This window comes from Phyllostomus discolor, chromosome 3 (assembly GCF_004126475.2).
Source record: "Phyllostomus discolor isolate MPI-MPIP mPhyDis1 chromosome 3, mPhyDis1.pri.v3, whole genome shotgun sequence".
Lineage (NCBI taxonomy): Eukaryota > Metazoa > Chordata > Mammalia > Chiroptera > Phyllostomidae > Phyllostomus > Phyllostomus discolor.
In genome coordinates this window covers 178,244,192-178,266,562 of record NC_040905.2, presented here as the reverse complement: position 1 = coordinate 178,266,562, position 22,371 = coordinate 178,244,192, and the positions used below count along the sequence as shown (strand labels likewise).

Genomic DNA, 22,371 nt, shown 5'->3' with positions numbered 1-22,371 from the left:
ACAGTATTATTAACTGTAGTCACCATGCTGTACATTGCATCCCCGAGACTTTCTTAGTTTATAATGGAAAGTTTGTACCTTTTGACCCTTCATCCATTTTGCCCACCTTATACCTTGCTTCTGGTAACCACCAATCTGTTCTTTGTATCTATGATCTTGTTCTGTTTTTTTAGGTTCCACATGTGAGATCATACAGTATTTCAGTATTTGTCTTTCTCTGACTTATTTCACATAGGAAAAGGTCCTGAAGGACCATCCACATTGGTGCAAATGGCAAGATTTCATCCTTTCTTATGGCTGAATAATATTTCATTATATATGTATATTACATTTTTTTGATCCATTCATCTGTTGGTGGTCACATAGGTTGTTGCCATGTCTTGGCTTTTGTAAACAACGCTGCAATGAAAATGGGGGAGCTTTTGTCTCTTCAAGTTAGTGTTTTCATTTTCTTTGGATAAATACCCAGAAGTGGAATTGCTGGAACATAGGGTAGTGCCACTTTCAATTTTTTGAGAATTCTCCATACTGGTTTCATAATGACTGCACCAATTTACATTTCCACCAGCCATGCACAGGGGTTTACATTTCTCCATGTCCTTGCCAATGCTTATTTCTATTTTCTAGCTCCTGGTGTTGCTGGCCGTTGTTGGCACTCCTTCCTTGACTGGCAGCTGCATCACTCCAGCCTCTGCCTTCATCTTCATATCGCCTTCTCTCTATGTTTCTCTGTGTCTGAATTTCCTTCTCCTGTCTCTTATGAAGCAATCAGTTATTGGATTTAGAAAGCACTCTAACCCAGTATGACCTCATCTTACTTGATTTCATCTACAAAAATTCTATTACCAAATAGGGCCATGTTCTGAAGCTCTGAGTAGACACAAATTTGGGGAGTGTACCCCTGCCTCGGGCACTCCCATTAAGATAGATCTCCCATACCCTTTAGTATCTCTTTATTTTATGGGCGGCTTTCATGCTTTTGCTTTGTGGCTCATTTTTCTCCTTTGTGTATGGTTTTTTTTTTTTTCTGAACTTGATCATATTTATCTGGCAGTAAAGCTTCACACATTTTACTTCTCCAGACTTCCACAGGGAAAGTAACCACATCTCTACCCCACTGGGGAAACCTGTCCCAAGTCCTCTTTCACATACTTGTGTCATAGTTTAGAAGGTTTTTTACCCTGGCCCTCGACTTAAGACAAAGTATGCATGTAATCAGTTTATAATAAATACTGGAATCAAAATGTTCCTTTTAGGGAGCAGGTGGAAGAAGTTCAACTGCCATGTTCTTTAAAAAGAAAATAAGTCACACACCTGAACAAAACCCATTGCATAAATATGGTGATGAATTCTACAGAACAGGCTTCTGTTTGTTTTGTTTCTTTGTTATATTGGTCTTTAGATTCTACATATAAGGGAAATAACATGGTATTTTATCTTTCTCTGACTGACTTATTTCACTTAGCATAATATCCTCTAGGTCATTCATGCTGTCACAAGTGGTAAGATTTCCTTCTTTTTTATAGCTGAGTAGTATTTCATTGTGTAAATGTACTACAGCTTTTTTTACTCACTCATCTACTGATGGACACTTGGGCTGCTTCCAAACCCTGGCTTCTGTAAACAACATTGCAGTGAACATAGGGGTACATATGTTCTTTTGAATTAGTGTTATGGGTTTCAATGGCTGTATTCTCAGAAGTGGAATCACTGGGTCATAAGGCAATTACATTTTTAATATTTTGAGGAAGCTCCACACTGTTTTCCATAGTGGCTGTACCAATCGGCATTCCCACCAACAGTGCACTGTCTCCTTTCTTTACATCCTCATCACCACTTGCTGTTTGTTGATTTGTTGATGACGGCCATTCTGACAGGTGTGAAGTGGTATCTCATTGTGGTTTTGACTTGGCCACCTGTATGTTTTCTTAGGAGAAGTTTCTATTCAGATCTTCTTCCTACTTTTTTCCATTGAATATCTATCTATCTATCTATCTATCTATCTATCTATCTATCTATCTATCTATCTATTGTTATTCAAGTACAGTTGTCTCCATTTTACCCCCATCACTCCCCCCGACCCCAGCCATCCCTCTTTCCCTCCCTTGATTCCAGCCCTCCTTGGTTTTGTGCATGTGTCCTTTACAGATGTTCCTGAAAACCCTTCCCCCTTTTCTGCCCACTTTTCAATTGCGTTACTTGGTTTTCTGGTGTTGAGTTGAGTTCTTTATAAATTTTGGATATTAACCCCTTGTTGGACTTACATTGGCAAATATTTTCCCCCATTCAGTAGGTTGTCTTTTTGTTTTGTTGGTGGTGTTCTTTGCTGTTCAAAAACTTTTTAGTTTGATTTAGTCCCATTTGTTTATTTTTTTTCTTTTGTTCCCTTCTCTGAGAAGATATGTCAGAAAAAAATATTGCTAAGAGAAATATCCAAGATTTTACTGCCTATATTTTCTTCTAGGAGTTTCTAGGTCTCACATTTAAGTCTTTAATCCATTTTGAACTTGTTCTTGTATATGGTGTAAGAAGGTGGTCTAGTTTTACTTTTTACAAGTATCTGTCCAGTTTTTCCAGCACCATTTATTGAACAGACTGTCTTTACCCCATTGCATGTTCTTGCCTTCTTTTTCAAATGTTAATTGACCATATAGATGTGCATTTATTTCTGGGCTCTCTATTCTGTTCTATTCATTTATGTGCTGTTTTTATGCCAGTACCATCCTGTTTTGATTATTATGGACTTGTTTGATATCAGGTAGTGTGATACCCCCCAGTTTGTTCTTTCTCAATATTGCTGAGGATATTTGGTTTTATTTTTGTGGTTCCATATCAATTTTTGGATTACTTATTCTAGTCCTGTGAAATACACCATTGGTATTTTGACAGCGATTGCATTGAATTTATAGATTGCATTGGGTAGTATGGATATGTTAATGATGTTAAATCTTCCTGTTCATAAACATGGAATATGCTTCCACTTATTTGTATCTTCTTCAATTTCTTTGTTCAGTGTCTTATAATTTTCTAAGTACAGGTCTTTTACCTCCTTGGTTAAATTTATTACTAGGTATTTTTTATGCAACTGTAAATAGGATTGTTTTCTAATTTCCCTTTCTACTTGTTCATTATTGGTATATAGAAATAAAACTAATTTCTGAATATTAATTTTATATCTTGATGCTTTACTGAGTTAACTTATCAGTTCTAGTAGTTTTTTTGGCAGCTTCTTTAGGGTTCTGTATATACTCTATATTCTGTACATAGGGTTTCTGTATATCATGTCATCTGCAAATAATGACAGTTTACTTCTTCCTTTCCAGTTTTGGTGTCTGTTATTTTTTCCCCTTGTCTGATTGCTGTGGCTAAGACTTCCAGTACTATGTTGAATAAGAGTGGTGGTAGTGGATATCCCTATCTTGTTCCTGATCTCAAGGGAAATACTTTTAGTTTTCCCCTGTTGAGTATGATATTTGTTGTGGGTTTGTTATGTATGGCCTTTATTATGTTGAAGTGCATTTCCACTTTGCAGAGAGTTTTTTAAATCAAAATTGGTGCTGAATTTTATCAAATGCTTTTTTGCATCTATTGATAAGATCATGTGATGTTTATCCTTCACTTTGTTTATATGGTATATCACATTTATTGGTTTGCAGATATTGTAACAACTTTGTACTCCAGGAATGAATCCCACTTGATATAGTGTATAATATTTTTAATGTATTTTTGGATCTGGCTTGCTAATATTTTGTTGAGGATTTTTGCGTCTATGTTCCACAGGCATATTGGCCTATAATTTTCTTTCTTAGTAGTGTCTGTACTGGTTTTGGAATTAGGATAATGCTGGCTCCATAAATGAGCTTGGGGGTCTCCCCTCCTCTTGAACTTTTTGGAATAGCTTGAGAAGGAGAGGTGTTGGGTCTTTGAATGTTTGGTAAGTTTCACCTGTAAAGCCATCTGGTCCAAGACTTTTGTTTGCTGGAAGTCTTTTGATTACTGCTTCTATTTCATTAGTTATAATTAGTCTGTTCAGATTTTCTAATTCTTCTTGATTCAATTTTGGAGGATTGTATGTTTCTAGGAATTTATCCATTTTGAACAGGTTGTCTAATTTGTTGGCATGCAGTTGTTTGTAGTATATGTATAAATATTTATACTTCTTTGTATTTCTGTGGTGTCAGTTGTTGCTTCTTCTCTTTCATTTCTAATTTGATTTATTTGAGGCCTCTTTCTTTCTTGATGACTTTGGTTAAAGGTTTGTTAATCTTGTTTATCTTTTTAAAGAACCAGCCCTTGGTTTCATTGATTCTTTTTTTAAAAATATCTATGTTGTTTATTGCTTCTCTAATTTTCTTTTATTATTTCTTTCATTTTATTATTTTTTTTCCTTCTACTCACTTTGAGCTTTGTTTGTTGTTTTTTCTAGTTCCTTTCTGTGTAAAGTTAGATTGAGATTTTTCTTGTTTCTTGAGGTAGGTCTTAATGCTATGAATTTCCCTCTTAGGACTGCTTTTGCTGTGTCCTAAGGTTTTTGGGTTGCTGTGTGCTCACTTTCATTTGTCTCAAGGTAACTTTTGAATTCTTCCTTGATCTCATTGTTCACCCATTCATTGTTTAGTAACATTTATTTATTCACATTGCTTGTGCATTTTCCGGTTCTTTTCTTATAATTTATTTCTAGTTTCATACCATTGTGGTCAAAGAAGATGTCTTTTTTTCACCAGATTAGAATGTTTTCAGCCATTATTTCTTCATATAGATTTTTGATTCCTTGCTTTTTTTTTTCTCCTTCTGATATCCTTATGATATGGTGGTTATGATTCATACTGTTCCAGAGGTCCCTTTGACTATCTTTACCTTCAGTTTTTAAAAATTCTTCTTTTCTTTTTGCTGCTCAGATTGATTCCTTTTTGCTACCTCATCTTCCAAATAGCTGATTCAGTCCTATGATTCATCTAGTTTGATGTTGATTTCTTCTCATGTATTCATCTTTTGTGATATTGTGTTATTCATTTCTGACTGTTTCTTTTTATGGTTTCTATGTTGTTTTTTATGGCTTTCAAGTTCTCACTAAGTTCCTTGAGAATCCTTATAATCATTGGTTTGAACTTTGTATTTGGTCACTTGCTTGCCTTCATTTCATGTCATTCTTTTTCTGGAGATTTCCTATTTTTTTACTTGGGGCATTTTTTTCTCCCAATTTCAGCTGCCTCTCTATATTTATTTCTGTGTATGAAGTAGATCTGCTATGCCTTAGTATAGTGGCCTTAAGTAGCAGCTGTCTCATGGGGCTCAGGGGCACAGTCTCCCTAATTACCTGAGCTATGTGTTCCAGGAATGTACCTTATGTGGTTATGAGAGTCTTTCTATTGTAGTTGAGCCTTAATTGTTATTGGCCCACATGTGGGTGGGGTTTCCCCTATGTTAGGGTATAAGCATCAACTCTGATCACACTATGTGAGCTACTGTATGGGAGCTGGCTCCATAAAGCTGAATTCACCCCAACAGGGGCTGATATCTGTCAACGTCTCCTTTTGTGTATGCTGCTTGTGGAGCTACTTGGATTGTGCTCTGAGGTAGTCTGTACCACTGGTTGTGTTGGTTCTGGGATCCCTTGGACGGGGAGATCCAGTGCAGGGCTCTGGGCTACCTGTTTGGAGTTACAAAGCTATCCAGTTTGTAACTGCCTCTGCTGGGTCTGGTTGTGTGTGGGAGGGGTCTAGCTGCACACCAAGGCTGATTTCCACCAGCACTGAGCCCAAGGGGCAGGTCAGTTAAAGGCCCAAGACTCTCTGAGATTTGCCCTCTCTTGTTAGCTGCCTGTTAGGCTCAGCTACTGAAAGAGCCTCTGGCTGCACATGAGTTGCTTGAGGGGGGTTCTCAGTGAGTCACCAAGTAGGGGCAAGTGGTGTTCATCAGACTGATTCACATTCAAACTTGGTGCCAGTTCTGACTTTGAGGCCACTCAACAAGATTCTCAGGATACATCAAGGTCAGCTGCCACCTGCTGTGTGCCTGAGGACCTTTGTGTGGGGCTGGTCTCAAGGATTCATCAGGATGAGGTCAGCAGTGTTCATTAGGCTCACACAGACTGTGGTCTGGCCTTGTGCAGGGAGGGCCCTGCACAAGATTGCTGGTCTGGTGTGTGAAGAAAAAAGGTTTCTGTTATGCTTGGTTCTTTTCGCATTCTGCCCAATTTGCTAGAGCATCTTCTGCAAGCTCAGCAGCACAAGGCCACCCATAGTCCAGAGGGTAGAGTTAATGCATCTCCCATGATGGGGACAGTGTATCTCCATTGTGGGTTAGGATGCTGCCACTATGGCCCTTGAGGGGCAGGCTGGGCAGTGCTTTCAGGTGCTACTATGGCTGTTCCAGTGGGGTGCTCTGGACTGGCACTTGGAGGGTCTACTGTGGCTTCTCCAGTGGGGTGCTGGGAGGGACCATTATAACTGCTGGAGGCAGGGTACTCTGGGCTGGCACAGAGGGGCTGCTGGGGTCTCTCCTGGCTGGTTCTTGGAAATAGCTGTCGGGAGTGGGACACTCCAGGTGGCATGGGGCTGGGGTCCTCCAGCCTATGGTGGACTGGGAGAGAAATGGTCTCTTCCCAAGAATCACACAACTCTAACTCTGATTCTTCTTGAGTTTGCCCTCAGAATCCCATCTAGAGAGTCTCCACATCATAGGCTCAGGTGGCAGACTCCTCCACAGGGCTTGAGCTCAAGTGGGGCTACCGTGGGGCTGGGAGGGTAGGATTGTGCAGTCCCCCTATGCTGATGCAGTTTGGAGCAGAATGTTCACCCCAGCAAGATGGTGTCTGTGAGCAGTGCAGGAGAGGAACTCAGCACAGGGATTCTGGTGGCTGACTTCTCAGCAATCTTCCAGAAACCACATAGCCCAGTCTGTCCTCACAAGACTCTAGTAAGCTCTAAGCCACCCTTCCTCTTCTGGAGCTCTGGATGAGTGGCTGTGAAGAAAATTTTCTGCATTGGCCCTTTAAGGGGAGGCCTGGTCTCCCCATAAAGGGCAATATTTCTAGTCTTTCCCTGGTGGACAGAATCCCTGACAAATTTTAGTCAGATGCTATGTGGACAACTTTTCCTGGCTCTGTTGCTGTGGGCTGGGGAGCCCATCATGGGGCTGAGACTCCATGTTTCTTAGGTAGAAGTTTTGCAGCTGAGATATCCCTCCATAATCTCCGCTGTCACCCATGGGAGTGGGGCCAGAACTTTTCATATCTCTGCCCTTCCTATCAATCTCAATGTGGCTTCTTCTGTAAATCCTTGGTTATAAGACTTCTGTTCAGCTGATCTTAAGTTGATTATTGAGGTTGATTGTTCTTTAATTTAGTTGTAATTCCAGTTCAGGGCTGGGAGGAGGTGAGTGTAACTTCCACTTACTCTGCCACTATCTTCCCTCCCCTCAATTTCTTTTTCTTTTATCCTCACCCAAGGACATTTTTTTTTTCATTGCTTCTAGAGAGAGAGGAAGGGAAAGAGGGAGGGAGACAGAGAAACATTGATGTGAGAAAGAAGCATTGTTGGTTGCTGCCTGTACATACCCAGACCAGAGATTAGTGCCTGGACCAGGGATTGTACACATCAGGACTGGGGGTTGCACATGTTCATGCATGGACTGAAGATTGAACCTACAATCTAGGTATGTGCCCTGACTGAGAATCAAACCCACAATCTTTTGGTTACGGTATGATGCTCCAACCAACTGAGCCACACTGGCCAGGGCTTCCCCCAGTGTCTTGTACTTTTGCCAATTTTTTTGAAAGAGAGAGAGGGAGAAAGAAACATCAATTTGTTGTTCCACTCACTGATGCATTATTGGTTGATTCTTGTATGTGTCCTGCCTGGGATTGAGTCTACATCCTTGGTATATTGGGACAATGCTTTAACCACCTGAGCTACCTGGCTAGGGCTGCTAAGTTTTTTGTTTGTTTGTTTGTTTTTTGGCTAAAATTCTCAGGTTGCTATAGCCTAGGCCCAGGTGTATAATAACTCCTATGATTGAATACTTAGGTCTCAAGCAGTTGGCTGAGTGCTTTACATCATTAACTCATATAATCCTCATAATGGTCTCTATGTCAGGGGTCAGTAACCTACGACCTCTGAGCCAAACCCAGCCCACCATCTGGTTTGGTATGGCTTGCAGGCTAAGAATAGGTTTCATATTTTTAAATGATTAGGGAAAAAAGCAAAGGACAATATTTTATGACATATGAAGATTATATGAAGCTCAGATTTCAGCATTTTATTATTTACATCTTGTCTGTGGTTGCAGTCACACTACAACAGCTGAGTGGAATAGTTGAAATGGAGACCTTGAGGCCCACAAAGTTGAAAAATGTTAATTCTCTAGCTCCTTACAAAGAAATTTTGTTGATTTCTACTCTATGTCATTGTTTCCATTATTATCCTTATTTTATAGATGGGGAAACGGGAGCTGAGAGTTTCAGTTTGGCCATAGCAATTTGTGCAGATGGTGATCTTGACATTAGACATGTTAGACACCAAAGCCTGTATTAAAGCTTCTCTTGAACGGCATAGGGAGGCAGAGAACTCCAAGAACGATAATTTGTGAGGAAGCTGCTCTGTGCTCCAGTGTCCCCTAACAGAGTTCTTAGAATGTGGCTTCACTCAGTGCGGGTGTGGGTGTGTAGTGTGCCTGTGTGTGATCAAAGCATAAGAGAGGGCTGTAACAGCAGGAGGGTGAGTTAAGTACCATTAAAAATAAATCTCTGCTTTGAAAGTAGAGGCAACACAGTGCCAGTAACATCCTGGAGGCTGCTGGTTGTCATTTAGTAAAAAAGTGTTGGGAGGATTATTACTGCTGTTGACGCTGATGATAGTGACACTTGTGGCTGAATGATGATCATCATTTCCAACTCGGAGAGCAGTCCTTATGAGAGCAGTTCTCCGTGGCTGGTTTGTTTCAACATATACCAAGAGTTCCAATTTGCTGAGTGAATGAGGAATGCTTGGTCATTTTGGTGTCAAAGTGTCATTTCGCACATGTGCAGAGTTTGTGTGCCTGAGCAGTTTCATCAAAGCAATGGTGGTGTGTTCCTCAGTTCTCACTCTGAAATCCCCTGGAAAGACATGGGAGGGACACTATTCATTTGGTTAGGAATCAGAAGTCATCAGTTGCACTGAAAAGGCCAGGATCCCCTGATGCCTACTTGGGGCCGTTTGAAAAGTAAGCCTCTTAATTGCTGGGTGTTTGTGGTCCTTTCTGCAACACCAGACCCTTTGCAACATATCTGCAGATCCAGAAAGTCTGACAGGTTGGTCATACTTTTGTTTTTTTTCAATACAGTTCCAGAGGAGGAAGGCATAAGACACAGATATTCTGGGAACAGGAATTGCCCTCACATTTGCCAGAGCCACAGGCTCTATGTTTCAACTACTGTTTAAAGGAGTTTGGGGAAATTTCCCATAGCTGTCAGTCAGAATGTATATGAGGGGGATTATGATTTTATATGCCCGTTCATGAAGTTATATCTTTTTCTATAGTTATTTACAATGATTGGAGGAAGACCTCTGTATTTTAAGAAAAGCTGTTAAGTGATATGCCCCTCACAAAAATGCACTATTTGTTTCTGCAAAAATTTGAGGATGGCTGTTGGTTAAAAAAAACAAAGTTTTTTGTTTGTTTCTTTTTTCCAGTTTTACCTGGGAGCCCACTCACCTAAACCTTTGGCATTCCCATGCCAGTTTCTGGGCAAGGTCTCAAAGCAGAGATGAGAAAGTCTGTTTCTGCTTTGTAAATGCCTGTTCTTCTCCCTGTGTTCTCGCTGTTAACAAACTACCCAAATGAATATACCCTGGGACCTGCTGACGCAAGAAGGGGCTACTGAGCTGCTCCCTGGAGACACTTGGCTCCCCAGCCCTGTCTGGCAGGTATCGCAGGGCTGTGAGAGGAGCCCTGCTCTTTTCCCTGCAATTATATGCTCCTGGCATTTGTAAGTGGATTTTCCCCTTCTATGCTTCTCAGTGGTATTCTAATTTTTAGCACTTACATGTCTGAGTAAATGTTTTTCAGCTGTTGAGTTGTTGAATTTAGTGCAGCCTTCTCCATCTACCCCCTCCCATTTCCAACTGCCCCTTTTGTTCTCCAGGCAGGAGTGTTTACCCCCACAAAACAAAAGCTTGCATTTAGATAATGTGTTGTGTGCTGGTGCCAAGAGCCCACTGAATCTGTTCAAACACCTATGGGAAGTAGAAACGGCCCCTGGTGCTGCCCCCTTTTCCAGAGCAGGACACAGAAGTTTGCTGGCTTGATCAAGGTCACTGTTGGAAGTCCCCTTCAAAATTCAGGGGCTCATCCCCTGGGAAATTTGGGAATGCCACCACCTCATGTGTCTCTGTCACTGTGGCAGGAGCTTCAGTTCCACAGTGGAGATGCTCTGCAGTGTCCTTCCCCATGGGGTGACCATGCTATCTAGTCTGGTGGAGATGCACAGTGGCTGTCCATGATGACACGATCGGGGTGGGGCCCCAGGGTACAGTGTGGTTCTATTGCCCACGCATTACCTCCATGCCAGGTGCTTCCTGCTCTGCAGATAAGTCCTTCATTAGACGTGTCTAAAGACTGATTCTGCACCAAATGTTTGGCGCAGATAAGAGTTGTCCTTTACTTCATCTCTCTTTCTCTGTAGCTTAAGAATAAAATGACGTGGATGCTGAAATGGAAGAGACACTTAGATGTTTGGAGAAGAGGACAGGCTCGTCTCCCCAAGGGGATTGTGACCTTAGACGTGTTCCAGGGAGTGAATGCTAGCTGTTGACCAGGGAGTCTCTCTTTTTTCAGCATTCACGCAGCTGACAAGGTGCATGCCAGTGCTCAGAAGCTGGGATTTTGATCCCAAACCAGTGTCAACATATTTGGGGGTGACTTTTTCCCATCCTCTTGTTTAACAATTTAAAATCTTAAATGATTAGATTTATCTCTTATTTGGTTTTCTAGAAGGTAGAAAATAGAATTGTACTTATTTTCATGGACTTGGTTATAGTCAGGATGAAAAAAGGGAACAGAAGTTGGGGTGGTATTTTCTCAGCACTTACATTCTTTTTGCTTTATTGTTTTTCATAGCACTTATGACCTTTGAATGTCCTATATATCTTATTTATTTTGATTTTTTTATCTGTGTATAAAATCCCACCAGAATGTGTTTTCCATGAAGACAGAATTTTTTTCTCTTTATAGTTGCTATTATTTGTATATCTAAACCTGTGCCTGGTACCCAGTGGGTACCCAAGAAGTATTTGTTGATTGAATTAATTAATCCTTTCTCTAGAAGTAGCTATTCTGACCAACCCTAGAGTCCCCAAATTTGTTCCAAATACTGAAGGACAGAAGAGCTGTATGACCATCAATTTTCAAATAAAAACCCTAGAAATTGCCATCATAATTCAGACTATGGAAATATTTTGATGGGGTGAATGTGATAAAAGGGCTGGCTGTTCTTGACATTTGCCTGAAATATTGGGGATCATTCATTCATTCATTCAACCAGACAGGTGGAGAGTCAATCTTTTATCAGTAATAAGCTCTGGGGATAAAAAGCTGAATAAGACATATGGGTCCATGCCCTCATAAATCTTGTCATCCATAACTAGATCAACATTTGGGGGGAATTATTTATTTTTTTTAGCTTGTTCCAGCTCTGTGAAGAAGCCTTCATCAGCTTTACTGCTTGCTTTATAATATGATTTTGCATCCAGTGCCTCGAGTGAGTTCTTCAAGGAGAAGCCTGCTGCCACTTCCTCAGGCCTGGGCAATGGGATTGAGCTTCTTGTCAGCGCTGGTCCCTGGTGCTGCTTGTGGTTCACTATGTGACAATCAGGTGCTCCTTTCCTTACAGGGAAACTCCTTCTTTTATTGCGGTCATTGATACTGGATGACTCTGAAAGAAAAACACTTTAGAGGTTTATGTGATGGTTATGTCCAATAATGTAACAATTATGTCCAATGTGATGCTGGTGATGGTCCCCTTACCTGAGCAGATATGGCAACCCTGGGACCCCGAGCTTGAGGAAATGCAGAGTAGGCAGGAACATGCCCAGGTAAGGGCACTCAAAGCTGCTTCACATGAGGAACAGTTAAAAGAACTGGGGATGTTTATTTTAGAGAAGACTCAGAAGGACCATAAGAACCATCTTCAAAGGATGGAAGAGCTCTTTATGTAGGAGAGGCATCAGACCATTCTGGAGCTCGAGGTCCTGGAACAAGGATGACTGGGTGGAAGGACTTCCTACAGTCAGGGGTCCTCAAAGATGCTGCCTGGGGTGTTGCCTGTGAGCCTCGCTACCTGATCCTTGGGATGAGTGCAGTGAGCTTAGATCACTGTTGGAGCCAGCCTAGGTCACGGTAAACAGGCAGGCTGACGAGGTGGGAGAAAAAAATGGCAGCTTTAGCTTGGGACCTTCTTCTGTGACTTTATTGTTTTGCTCTCTTTAAGATATGTTCCCATACCTACTGACCCAACAGTTCAAATTTTGGAAGGCTGTGTTATAGAAATAAAAACACAAATACTCAATGATATATGCACAATTATATATTTTATAAATATATATCCTTGTGCATATGTCCTTGTACAAATATGTAAACAAATATACATTTATTCTTTTATAAGTATATATGTATATGTATATTTATATAGTTTGAATTGCAAAAATATGGAAATAACCTGAATGATGATAAAAGAAGAGCGGAAGTAGTGGAGTAAATTCTGGTTTATTCATAGTATGAATTATTATACAGTTAGTATAGACCTTTACCATCCTAGAGGGGTGGGCAGAATATAGAATTAAGTGAGAAAAGCAAGAAAAACATCTGTAGTATGATCTTGTCTTGTGAGACTAAATTATAAAAAAATCTCTCACATACGTAATCACATTGGCATCTATTTGGATGAAGATGTAAAAGGGCTACAAGAATATAGACAAACTCATTAACAGTGGTGGAAAGTTTGAGGTGAGGTGGGGATCTGAGGGACAGATGGGGAAAAAATAGAAACAAAATGAAGGAAAGTGAAAGAGAATGATCTCTCTCTCTTTTTCTCTCCCAACCCCCTCCATCTGTCTATATTACTTCATTGGTTTTGCTTAAACATGTATAATTTTGAGAATTTTAATGAAAGGAAGGAAAAAACTTCCTTATGTTATTTCTGTTATTTGCTCTGTTGTTCTTCCCTTACAAAATCTCTTCAACCTTCCTAATAGGGACAACCCTTGGGTTTTATAATAAAATACTCATTAGTTTTAATTTTTAAAAGGTGATGGTTTAAACGATTTAAAGAAATCTGGGGAACATGTAAAGATAAAATATGGTGAGGTGAAACTGAATTTCTAGGTGTCATGAAAGACTTAAGAATCACTTGTATTTTTCTTCGTGTTTTGTTGCTGTGTAGGAGGTGTCCATTTTCTCCTTGTGTTCCAGAAAAGTGTTTCCTTTCTTAAATCTAGGGAACACAGGGTTGGGTTAGGAGCACCCGAATCAGCTAAGAAGTTTGCTAGCTCCTGGCGGGGAAGCAGAGCATTGAATTGAGAGCTCTGACATATGTGTGCATGTGTGCGTACATTTAATCAGTTTTTCTTTGCTGAGATAGCCAGCAAGATACTGTTGTTTCCCTGTGACTTGGGTGCTTTCTTTCAAATTATTTTTAAGAATTGTTTTCCTTATTAAATTATCCTCATTATACATTCATATCTCATGCCAATAGACGTTTTTACCTAAAGAATTTGTCTGCATACAGAATAGCCCCAGACATTGTAGAGCTGGCTGGTGATTTAACCCCTGCTTATAATGAAAAGGGATTTGGGGAAGAATAGAGGTTTGGGGAAGAGTGGGATGTTGTTTCATAGATGGAGACTCAGAGCTGATCCCAAATAGCCATACTGATACAAAGGCGAGAAATGGGTGGGTATGTTAGATCTGTAGAGACAGTAATACTAACCATCATATTTCTTTGATTGTAAGATGCTCATTTTATATGTTACCTGAAATCTGCATTCATTTTACTGTGCTTGAGTACATTTTTTAGGTTAATACTACAAGTCAACAGTGGTCTTATAATTAAAAGTGTCAGAAACCTTGTGGAATCCCCTTAGCTGGTCATTAAGTTCTGGATATTTAATGTAATTAGAACATTCCAGAATCATGGATCTCAACCATAGTTTCAGTCTGCATAGTACTATCTTTTTTTTTTCTTAATCCTCACTCAACTATATATTCATTGATTCCAGACAGAGGAGATAGAGGGAGAGAAAGAAACATCGATTGGTTGTCTACTGAATGTGCCCCAATAGGGATTGAACCTGAAACCTAGGCAGGTGCCCTGACCAGGAACTGAACTCATGACCTTACAGTTTACGGGACAGCACTCCAACCAACTGAGCTACACCCGCCAGGGCTGCATAGTACTATCTTGATTTAGGCAGATCAGCAACTTATAAAAATATTTATTTTCATATAACTGACTGCCTCGTAGATAGATAACACTAAAATAATATGAAAGATATACAAAGTAGGACCTGTGCATGGCTGACTCCATTTTAAAAATCTCAAATTTAGTTCACTGTCACCATTGCTTTGGGAAAGCTAGTCACGTGCAGCGACATTTTTCCATGTCATGGGCTAAAGGATATTTTATTAGGCCAAAAACCTAAATGGTGCTTATGCGCAGTGTGTCAGGAGAGACTGCTGCTTGAAGCTGGGACCCCCGAGAGAATGGAGGAGCCAGGGGGAGCCCTGGCGTGGAAAGATGTGCTGCCGGACTAGGTCTCCTGCATCCTGCCTGCATTTGGCTTGGGTGTCCTGTTGAGAGTTTTGAGTTTTGTTGCCACAGTGGCTTTGTTTTCTTGGGCATAATACCTGCTTCATCCAGAAAAATCCCCCTCTCCCCGACCCCATCCCCCAAGCCAGGCTATAAGGCTTCACAGCTGACTTTCCTGTGTGTGTTTGAGTCCATGGTTTTGCTGCTTTTCTCATGCCTTTTCTTTATGATGTTTCAGCTCATCCACCATACACCATGTGCTTTAGAGTGAAATTCTACCCACACGAACCCCTGAAGATTAAAGAAGAGCTCACAAGGTATCTTTCATTTGTTTTATATTTAACGTGCCCCCTTAACCAGCTAGGGCCTCCGAGTCTCGCAGGCTAGATGTGCCTCCTGTCTGGAGCTGAATGTCTCAAGGAAGTGGGTGCTCAGCTCAGCATTCTGGCTTGGAAGGCTTCTCTCGCACTTAATTGTCTCAGGATTTTTCAAACGCTCATCATTGGGAGTGTAATTAACTGCACAACAAAGCAGCAGTTATAAGGAGGAGGTGCTCTCTGAAAACATCTGATAGTGGGGTGCTAAAAATAAATGGAAGAGGAGTCTTTAGGATATGGGCAAATTCATAGTGGGAGAAGCCCCTGGGGCGTATCTTCTGGATCTAAGCTTTTCTGGGAGAGAAAAGATCACTTGATAGAATGGACTGTTTGTCTTTGCCCTGTTCCACTTGCTAAATGACTGATGATGAGGCTAGCTTCCCCTCTCTTTGTAGGCTCCTCTCAGCCCAGCACTCTGAATTTTCTAGTTCTCAGGCCTCCCCATTTCTTGTCTCCCTCTGCTGGGGCCACATTCAGTCCACTTTCTCGGGGTTTTACTTCCATGAACAGCTTGGGCCGGTGCAGCTGAGCAGGGTCCTGAAAGGGCCAATTCGGTGGATGGGGAGGACCATTCTGTGCTTAGCTATTGATGAGGCTCTGATTCGGTGACCACAAATCTCACTGCATAATCGTCTCTCAGAATAACCCACACGGGTGCAAATGCAACAGAGAAACAAGTGCAGTTTGCTGATCGATCATTGTTTGCAGGGAGATGTGCTGGATTCTTGGATATTTTGCCTTCTCATTATCCATGAATGCCTGGTAAAGCTTGACCATAATGGCACTGAGGTGATGTTTGAAGGGAGCAGACAGTTCCGTTCTCTATTATGAAGTGATGTGCAACCATTTAGTGAGGTTTGTCCTTTGGTGGGGGCAGGGTTTAGGTTTGGAAAGGAGAAATACATAAGTAATGGCCATTATAAGTGGCAGTTAGTATTTTGCAATCTGGCCTGCTGTGTTTTTTAAATTTGATGTAAAATTCACATAATATAAATTGACTTCACTTTTTTGAAATGTACAATTCATTGGCATTAAGTACATTCACAACATGAAGCAACCATCACCACTGCCAAGTTCGAGAGCATTTTCTCATCACCTCACAAGGAAGCATTGTACCCGGTAGCAGGCACTGCTCAGTCTCCTCTCCCCTGGCCCCTGGCAACCGCTAATATACTTCTGTCTCTGTGACTTTATGTGTTCTGAACATTTTATGTAAATGGAATTATACAATGTTTGGCTTGCTGATGGCTCAAAAAGGTATTCATTTATTTAATAAGCTCTTCTTCAGTTCCTACTCTCTGCATAGCCCAGGGTACAGGGTCTATTCGAATTACCAAAAATATATATATATATACACACCCACACACACCCACACCCACACACCCCCACTATATATATATATATATTATATATATGCGCAGAGAGAGAGAGATGGGGATTTGTCCTGTTCTCTAGGCGGTGCTAACAGTTTAATTAGGGAGATCCACCAGGAACCAGAATGGCTCACTTTCGTCATTCGTTTTCTTCATACTCTTGTCTGGAAGATAAAAATTGATACATGCCAAATGTTCCATTTGGTAGTAAAAGAGAAGAAAGTTTTAGCTAATACCTCTAGTTAAATCCCTCTCAATTAAATTTGCTAGTATTTGCAAGCATTAGACTAAATAACTGAGGTATGAGTAGTGGAAAATCATGAACATTTTTATGTCTCTGAAGGAAATGAAGACAATGCTCAGCCCTTGCACAGTAGAGATGGACTTTTCTTAGTAAGTGCCATCCTTAGTGTTCAAAACCAATCTAAAAGCTGTGGAATGACCCAGGTACTTAGGGCTTAAACCCTATCTTGGAAGTGTTTAGCTTTTCTTGTATGAAAAATTCTTTTATTGTAAGATTAATCCAAAATTTAAGATGAATTTACTATACAAGAAGTTATGATCACATTCATGACCATGTCTAGGGGTAAAGAAACATTGAGATAAAGGACAGGTTTAAAATAGGAAAACAACAAAAAATGGTCACTAACAAGGACATTTGAAATCATTTTTTATCCTTCTTTATCTCTCCATTTATGCCATCATCTTACAATCCTCTTATTTTGTAAATGCTGTAGTGTATATGATTAAATGTAATCAAACTATGTTGGTTTTAATTTTCTAGTCAGAACCATGTTTAAATTTAGGCCAGGTAGAGAAGCAATATCATTAATGGTGGCACAGTGACGTACGTCCCGGATCCTTTTGTTGCATAATCCTTTCATGCAGGTGTGACACTAAAGGGAGACTCATCATCATTATTTTTTAGTGGCTATTGTATTAAAAAAATGAGTGCCTACACCTGAAGCCATTTTTAAGGCTCAGGGGATTATGTTGAATCCACGGCAACCCATGGTTATTTCTGGAGATCTCTGAAATGGAGAAGGGCCCAGGCATGCCCGGCTGCTGTGAGGGCTGATTTTTCCTTTCTCGGGAATCTCTTGTCAAACTTGATTTCTGATTTATGGGATTAGAACCCAAACTTCTCATTCAGCAGTAAATAGTCATTTGAATCTTTGTTTTTTTTTTTTTTTATTTTTAAACTCATCAAAGAGTAGAAAGGAATGCTTGCTGTTCAATGCATACAATTGAACAAGAAAAGAAAGCTTGGTGGTCTTTGGTCTGGTTGTTTACATTTTTTAAAAAAGGAAAGATTTGATCATTTCAAGTGTTGTGCAACCTATTTGTGCAGTGAGATGTCCACCCCAAGCAGCATCCACATTGCCTGGGTACTTGGTCCCTGCCTTTGACCTGGGATGGGCCCAGCAATCTGCATTTTCATAAGCCCTCCAGATAATTTTAAAGCATGTCAAAATTTGAGAACCGCTATTTTAAGTCAATTTGGATCTTCAGAAGTATTTGTTTCTTTTGGCAGATTTAGAGTATACATTCAAGTGGGGTTGGCTGGTCACAAAGCTGTGCCATATCACCGCAATCTAATTCCGGAACATATTTTCATCACCCCAGTAGGAAGCCCCTTACCTGAGTGAACAGTCATTCCTGGGCAGCCACTCATCTGCTTTCTGTCTCCATAGATTTTCCTGTTCCGGACATTGCATATAAATGGAATCACGTAATATGTGGTATTCCATGACTGGCTTCTTCTACTTAGTGTAATGTCTCCAAGGTTCATCCATATGGTAGTGTGAGTCATGGCCGAATGCTATTCCATGGCATTCACATTGCTTTTATCTTTTTATCAGTTGATGGTCACTTGGGCTTTTTCATTTTTAGCTGCTCTGAATAATGCTGCTGTGAACACTCATCAACACCTTTTGTGAGGATGCAGGTTCTGATTTCACTGGGTCTGGGGGTGGTCCCCAGTGTAGGTATTGTTCAGAAGCTCCCTCAGGTGATTCTAATGTGCAGTCAGGGCTGAGAACCTCTGGCCTAGAACCTTAGCACTCAAAGTGTGCTCCATGGACTTTCGGCCTAGCATCACCAGGGAACTGACTAGAAATATGGGTCCCTGTGCCCCAACCAGACCTTCTGAGTCAGGGGTCAGAGTCCAGCAGGACCTCCAGGTAACACGTATGCTCATTCAAGTGGGAGAGGCATGGGTTCCAGGAGCTACTCGGGGTCCTTGTCTACCAAGTGTAACATTGTTCCTCTGACAAAATGCACACCAAACTCTGGGCAGGGAACTTATCGGGGACCGCCTTTATCACCTGCACACATGCCACACAAAACTGGGGACAGAGAGTCTCATTTGAGCCTCCACCATGTCCCCAGTTCCCAACACAGTGCCCAGCATAAGCAGATGTGGGATAAAGAGTTGTCGCATGGAAACAGCAGTGACCACTGAACCCTCTTCGTGTCCAGTGTGCTCTCAGGGACCAGCACCCAGAATCCATAAGCTCCACTGGCAGCAGCTATGTGATCTCAGTGTTAATCACCCCTCTGAGCCTCCGTTTCTTTGTTCTTAAAATGGGGTTGTGCTAAGCAAAATAAGCCAGTCGGTGAAAGACAAATACCATATGATCTCACCTTTAACAGGAACCTAAACAACAAAACAAAGAAAGAAGCAACATATAACCAAAGACACTGAAAAAGAGAATAGGCTAACAGTGTCCAGAGGGGAGAGGGGAGGGGATTCAGGGGAAAAGGGGAAGGGTTTACAGTAACAAGTATAAAGACACATGGACAAAAACTAGGGGTGGGTGGAAATGGGAGGGAGGTGGGGAGGGCTGGGTGGGTGGGCTGGGATGGGAGTAAAAGATAGAAAATTGTACTTGAACAACAATTGAAATAAAATAAAATAAATGGGGTTGTGCATATGACAAATCACAGGCTGCATGAAGGTTGGATTAAGTGGTTACTGAGACTGATTGAGTGGTGTCCCCACCCCATCCCAAGTAAAAAGGTTGATCTCTGACTTAAACTCTAAAATAACCACAGAAGGAATCTGCACACATCTGCAACGTTACTTTAGTCAGAAGGAAGAGACCCAGGCCTGAGTCTCTAGAGTGAAGGGATCGACCTGGCTCAGAAAGGCGAGGAGGTCTGCGGAGGGGCCTGGTCATCGGGGAGGAGAGAGGGACAGACAGAGTGAGCCTGGCCCGCGCTTGCACCCTAGCGTGTCCCTCCCTCCTGGCTGAACTGGGCTCACGTGGATTTTTTTGTTTGGCGCTACAGTATCTTTAAAAACAAAATTTGTTGCAACATTTAAAATTCACAGGATTTTACTTTGTCAATGAAAGAAATTTCTAACCTAAAGAAAGGTTTAAAGAGTTTATGATGAGCCAAGGTTTTGGGAGCTAGTCCCAGAAGCAAAATCTCAAGGGATTAAGATGATGTTCCAGAGAACAGTGGTTTTGCAGTTTATTTTCTGTGTTAGAATCAAAGGGGAAGACATAGGAAAGGTTTCCACGAAATCCACTGGTGGCAGATTAAGGAGGTGGGAGAAAGCAAAGCATGGAAATCTCTAGGACTGGACGAAAAGTAAAATGGAGAGAGATACATGTTTCTTTGACATTGGTGGGAGCAGGACAGTGAACATTTCACATACCTTGTTCACGGAGGTATGCGGGTAAGCATGACAATGAGGGATGTTGGGCTTACGCCCCACTGGGTGTTTACCTTTGGAAGTCTGGAGAAGAGATCGATCTGACATTTTAAGTATGTTATTCTCGATGTGCAAAAACAATGGACAGGGCTTGCTGGAGGTGGAGATGAATCCATTGTGCAGGCCTTAGAATGTGCCCTCCCCCCATAACCCCTTCAGTCAGGAATTTCTTATAATCATCCCACGTGGTCACTTTCAGTCATTGAGTCACACTCAGTGGTGCTTGCCCAGGTAGCCACCCCCCTTTTTTTCACAACTTCTAAGTCTAGTCTCCTTGGTTTTCTGGTGCCTTTGGCCTGCTTTTCTCTGCAGCAGCTTCGGGCTGGAGCTGCGTGGCGGCTGCCCCTTCACGGGGTCCAGCACTCTATGCTGCTTCCCCGGCCTCTTCTGCCAGCCGACCACTCATGACCAGGTTTGCCTGGCTCTGTAGGCATCTGAGTTTGCCGTGCTTATAGGAAGGGGGAGGACACTAAATAGATGACAGCTCTAGTTATGGATACATTGGCTTTCTGGCCTCATCATGAAGTCATTTTGAGATTGATTAATGTGAGTCTGTGCCCTGCGGACTAGTCTCTGTACGCGAATTGAATCCATTTCCTGACGCTGTTTCCCACAGAGCTTGGGAAGCACGTACTGGAGGTGCGGGTGACGGTGTGATAGTGACCATGGTTGGCGTTATGTGGGAGGGACTTCCCGCTAGGAACAGTGGCTGTTGGCCCTTCGCTTTCCTTGGTCCTTCTCATGTTTATTTGAAAAGGGCTCATCACCCAGCTTTGGAAGCTGACACAGACACTTCAGATTTCCTGAATTCAGAGGCCCCCTCCCTTTCCCTCTGCTTGCCCTCCCCGGGGGCTTGGCGAGTCTCCGTGATTCCTCGGGGCTGGGTAGCGCTCCGGTGAGGTGATTGAGGTGGATAAAACACACACAATCCTCCTGCCTCTCCCAGGCCTTCGCCAAAACCTAGGGTGACTTTTTCCTTTTGCATTGCAGGTACCTTTTGTACCTGCAGATTAAAAGAGATATTTTCCACGGTCGCCTGCTCTGCTCCTTCTCTGATGCTGCCTACCTGGGTGCCTGTATTGTTCAAGGTGAGTTGAACTGGGCTCTAGAGCTTTGGCTGCTCAGAGTTCCCCTCCTGCCCCACCTCTGCCCAGTCACCCGTGCTCATGGTGTGGAGCCTGGCAGGGCTGGGCCCTCAGCAACAGACCCCTTGCTTATCTTCTCTCACAAGCCCCTGGGGTCCTGGTGGGAGACTGCGCTGCGGTGGTCACAGGGCCTCTGCAAAAACAAAGGGCCCCCAAAGCCCTGTGGTAGAGCTCAGAATGCCCGATTTTATGAGAAGCTCTGAAGGCCAGTGGGGTGTTCCATGCTCGCAGCTCCCACCGCCAGCTGTGGGGCCTAATGAGTGTTCTAAGGGGGGACTATGTCTAGGAAGGTAGAGGTAAATTCAAACATTTGAATGAAATGTCAAAACACACATGTGTGCACACACCCACACATTTATTCATGTGGGTACATGTATACTGTATCTAATTCTTCAGCTTTTCTAGTCATGTAGGGTGGTAAGGAGAGCATTAGGCTCTCAGTCTGCCGTACGACTCAGGTGTTCTGTTCCCATGGGGTCAGTTGGGAGGCAGCTGGCACAGGGGATGTTTAGAAGGACCCAGGTGATGCAGCCATTTGAGCATGAATGCTAATAACATGTTTATGAGAGAAGGAGAGGGAAGGGAGGGGAGGGGAGGTGGGAGAACAGAGAAAGAGAGAGAGAAACAAGAACCAAGTGAGCATGTCAGTCTTGTAAAGGATCTGGAATAATGACAGTTATCTGCTGATGACAGTCCGAAGCTTCTTCATTCACAGCTTGGGGAAGAGGAGAGAGAGAGAGAGAGAGAGAGAGAGAGAGAGAGAGAGAGAGAGAGAGAGGGAGGGAGACCTTCATTGCCCAGGGGATGTGGATAGGCAGACATGTCCCTATGGATGCTCTGTGCTGTGAGATAATTCCGTGGAGGACCCTGTTTCCAGGTGTGTGCTCTCTGAGAATTCTAAAGAATGTGTCTGTGTTGATTTTCCCCTTCCCCTGGGGGCACACTAGTGCTGCATAGCAGATTTTAG

The 22,371-nt window shown here is 42.2% G+C and overlaps 1 protein-coding gene across 3 annotated transcripts in view; it reads left to right on the top strand.

Moving 5' to 3' along the window:
* Window positions 1–22,371, top strand: part of FRMD3 (FERM domain containing 3) — a 262,871-nt gene that overhangs the window by 153,497 nt on the left and 87,003 nt on the right. For all 3 annotated transcript variants that reach the window (XM_036021775.1, XM_028523581.2, XM_028523580.2), the window contains exons 4-5: window positions 15,024–15,102; window positions 21,250–21,347. In XM_036021775.1, coding sequence (XP_035877668.1) covers window positions 15,024–15,102; window positions 21,250–21,347 — 177 coding nt within the window. The remainder of the gene's footprint in view (window positions 1–15,023; window positions 15,103–21,249; window positions 21,348–22,371) is intronic.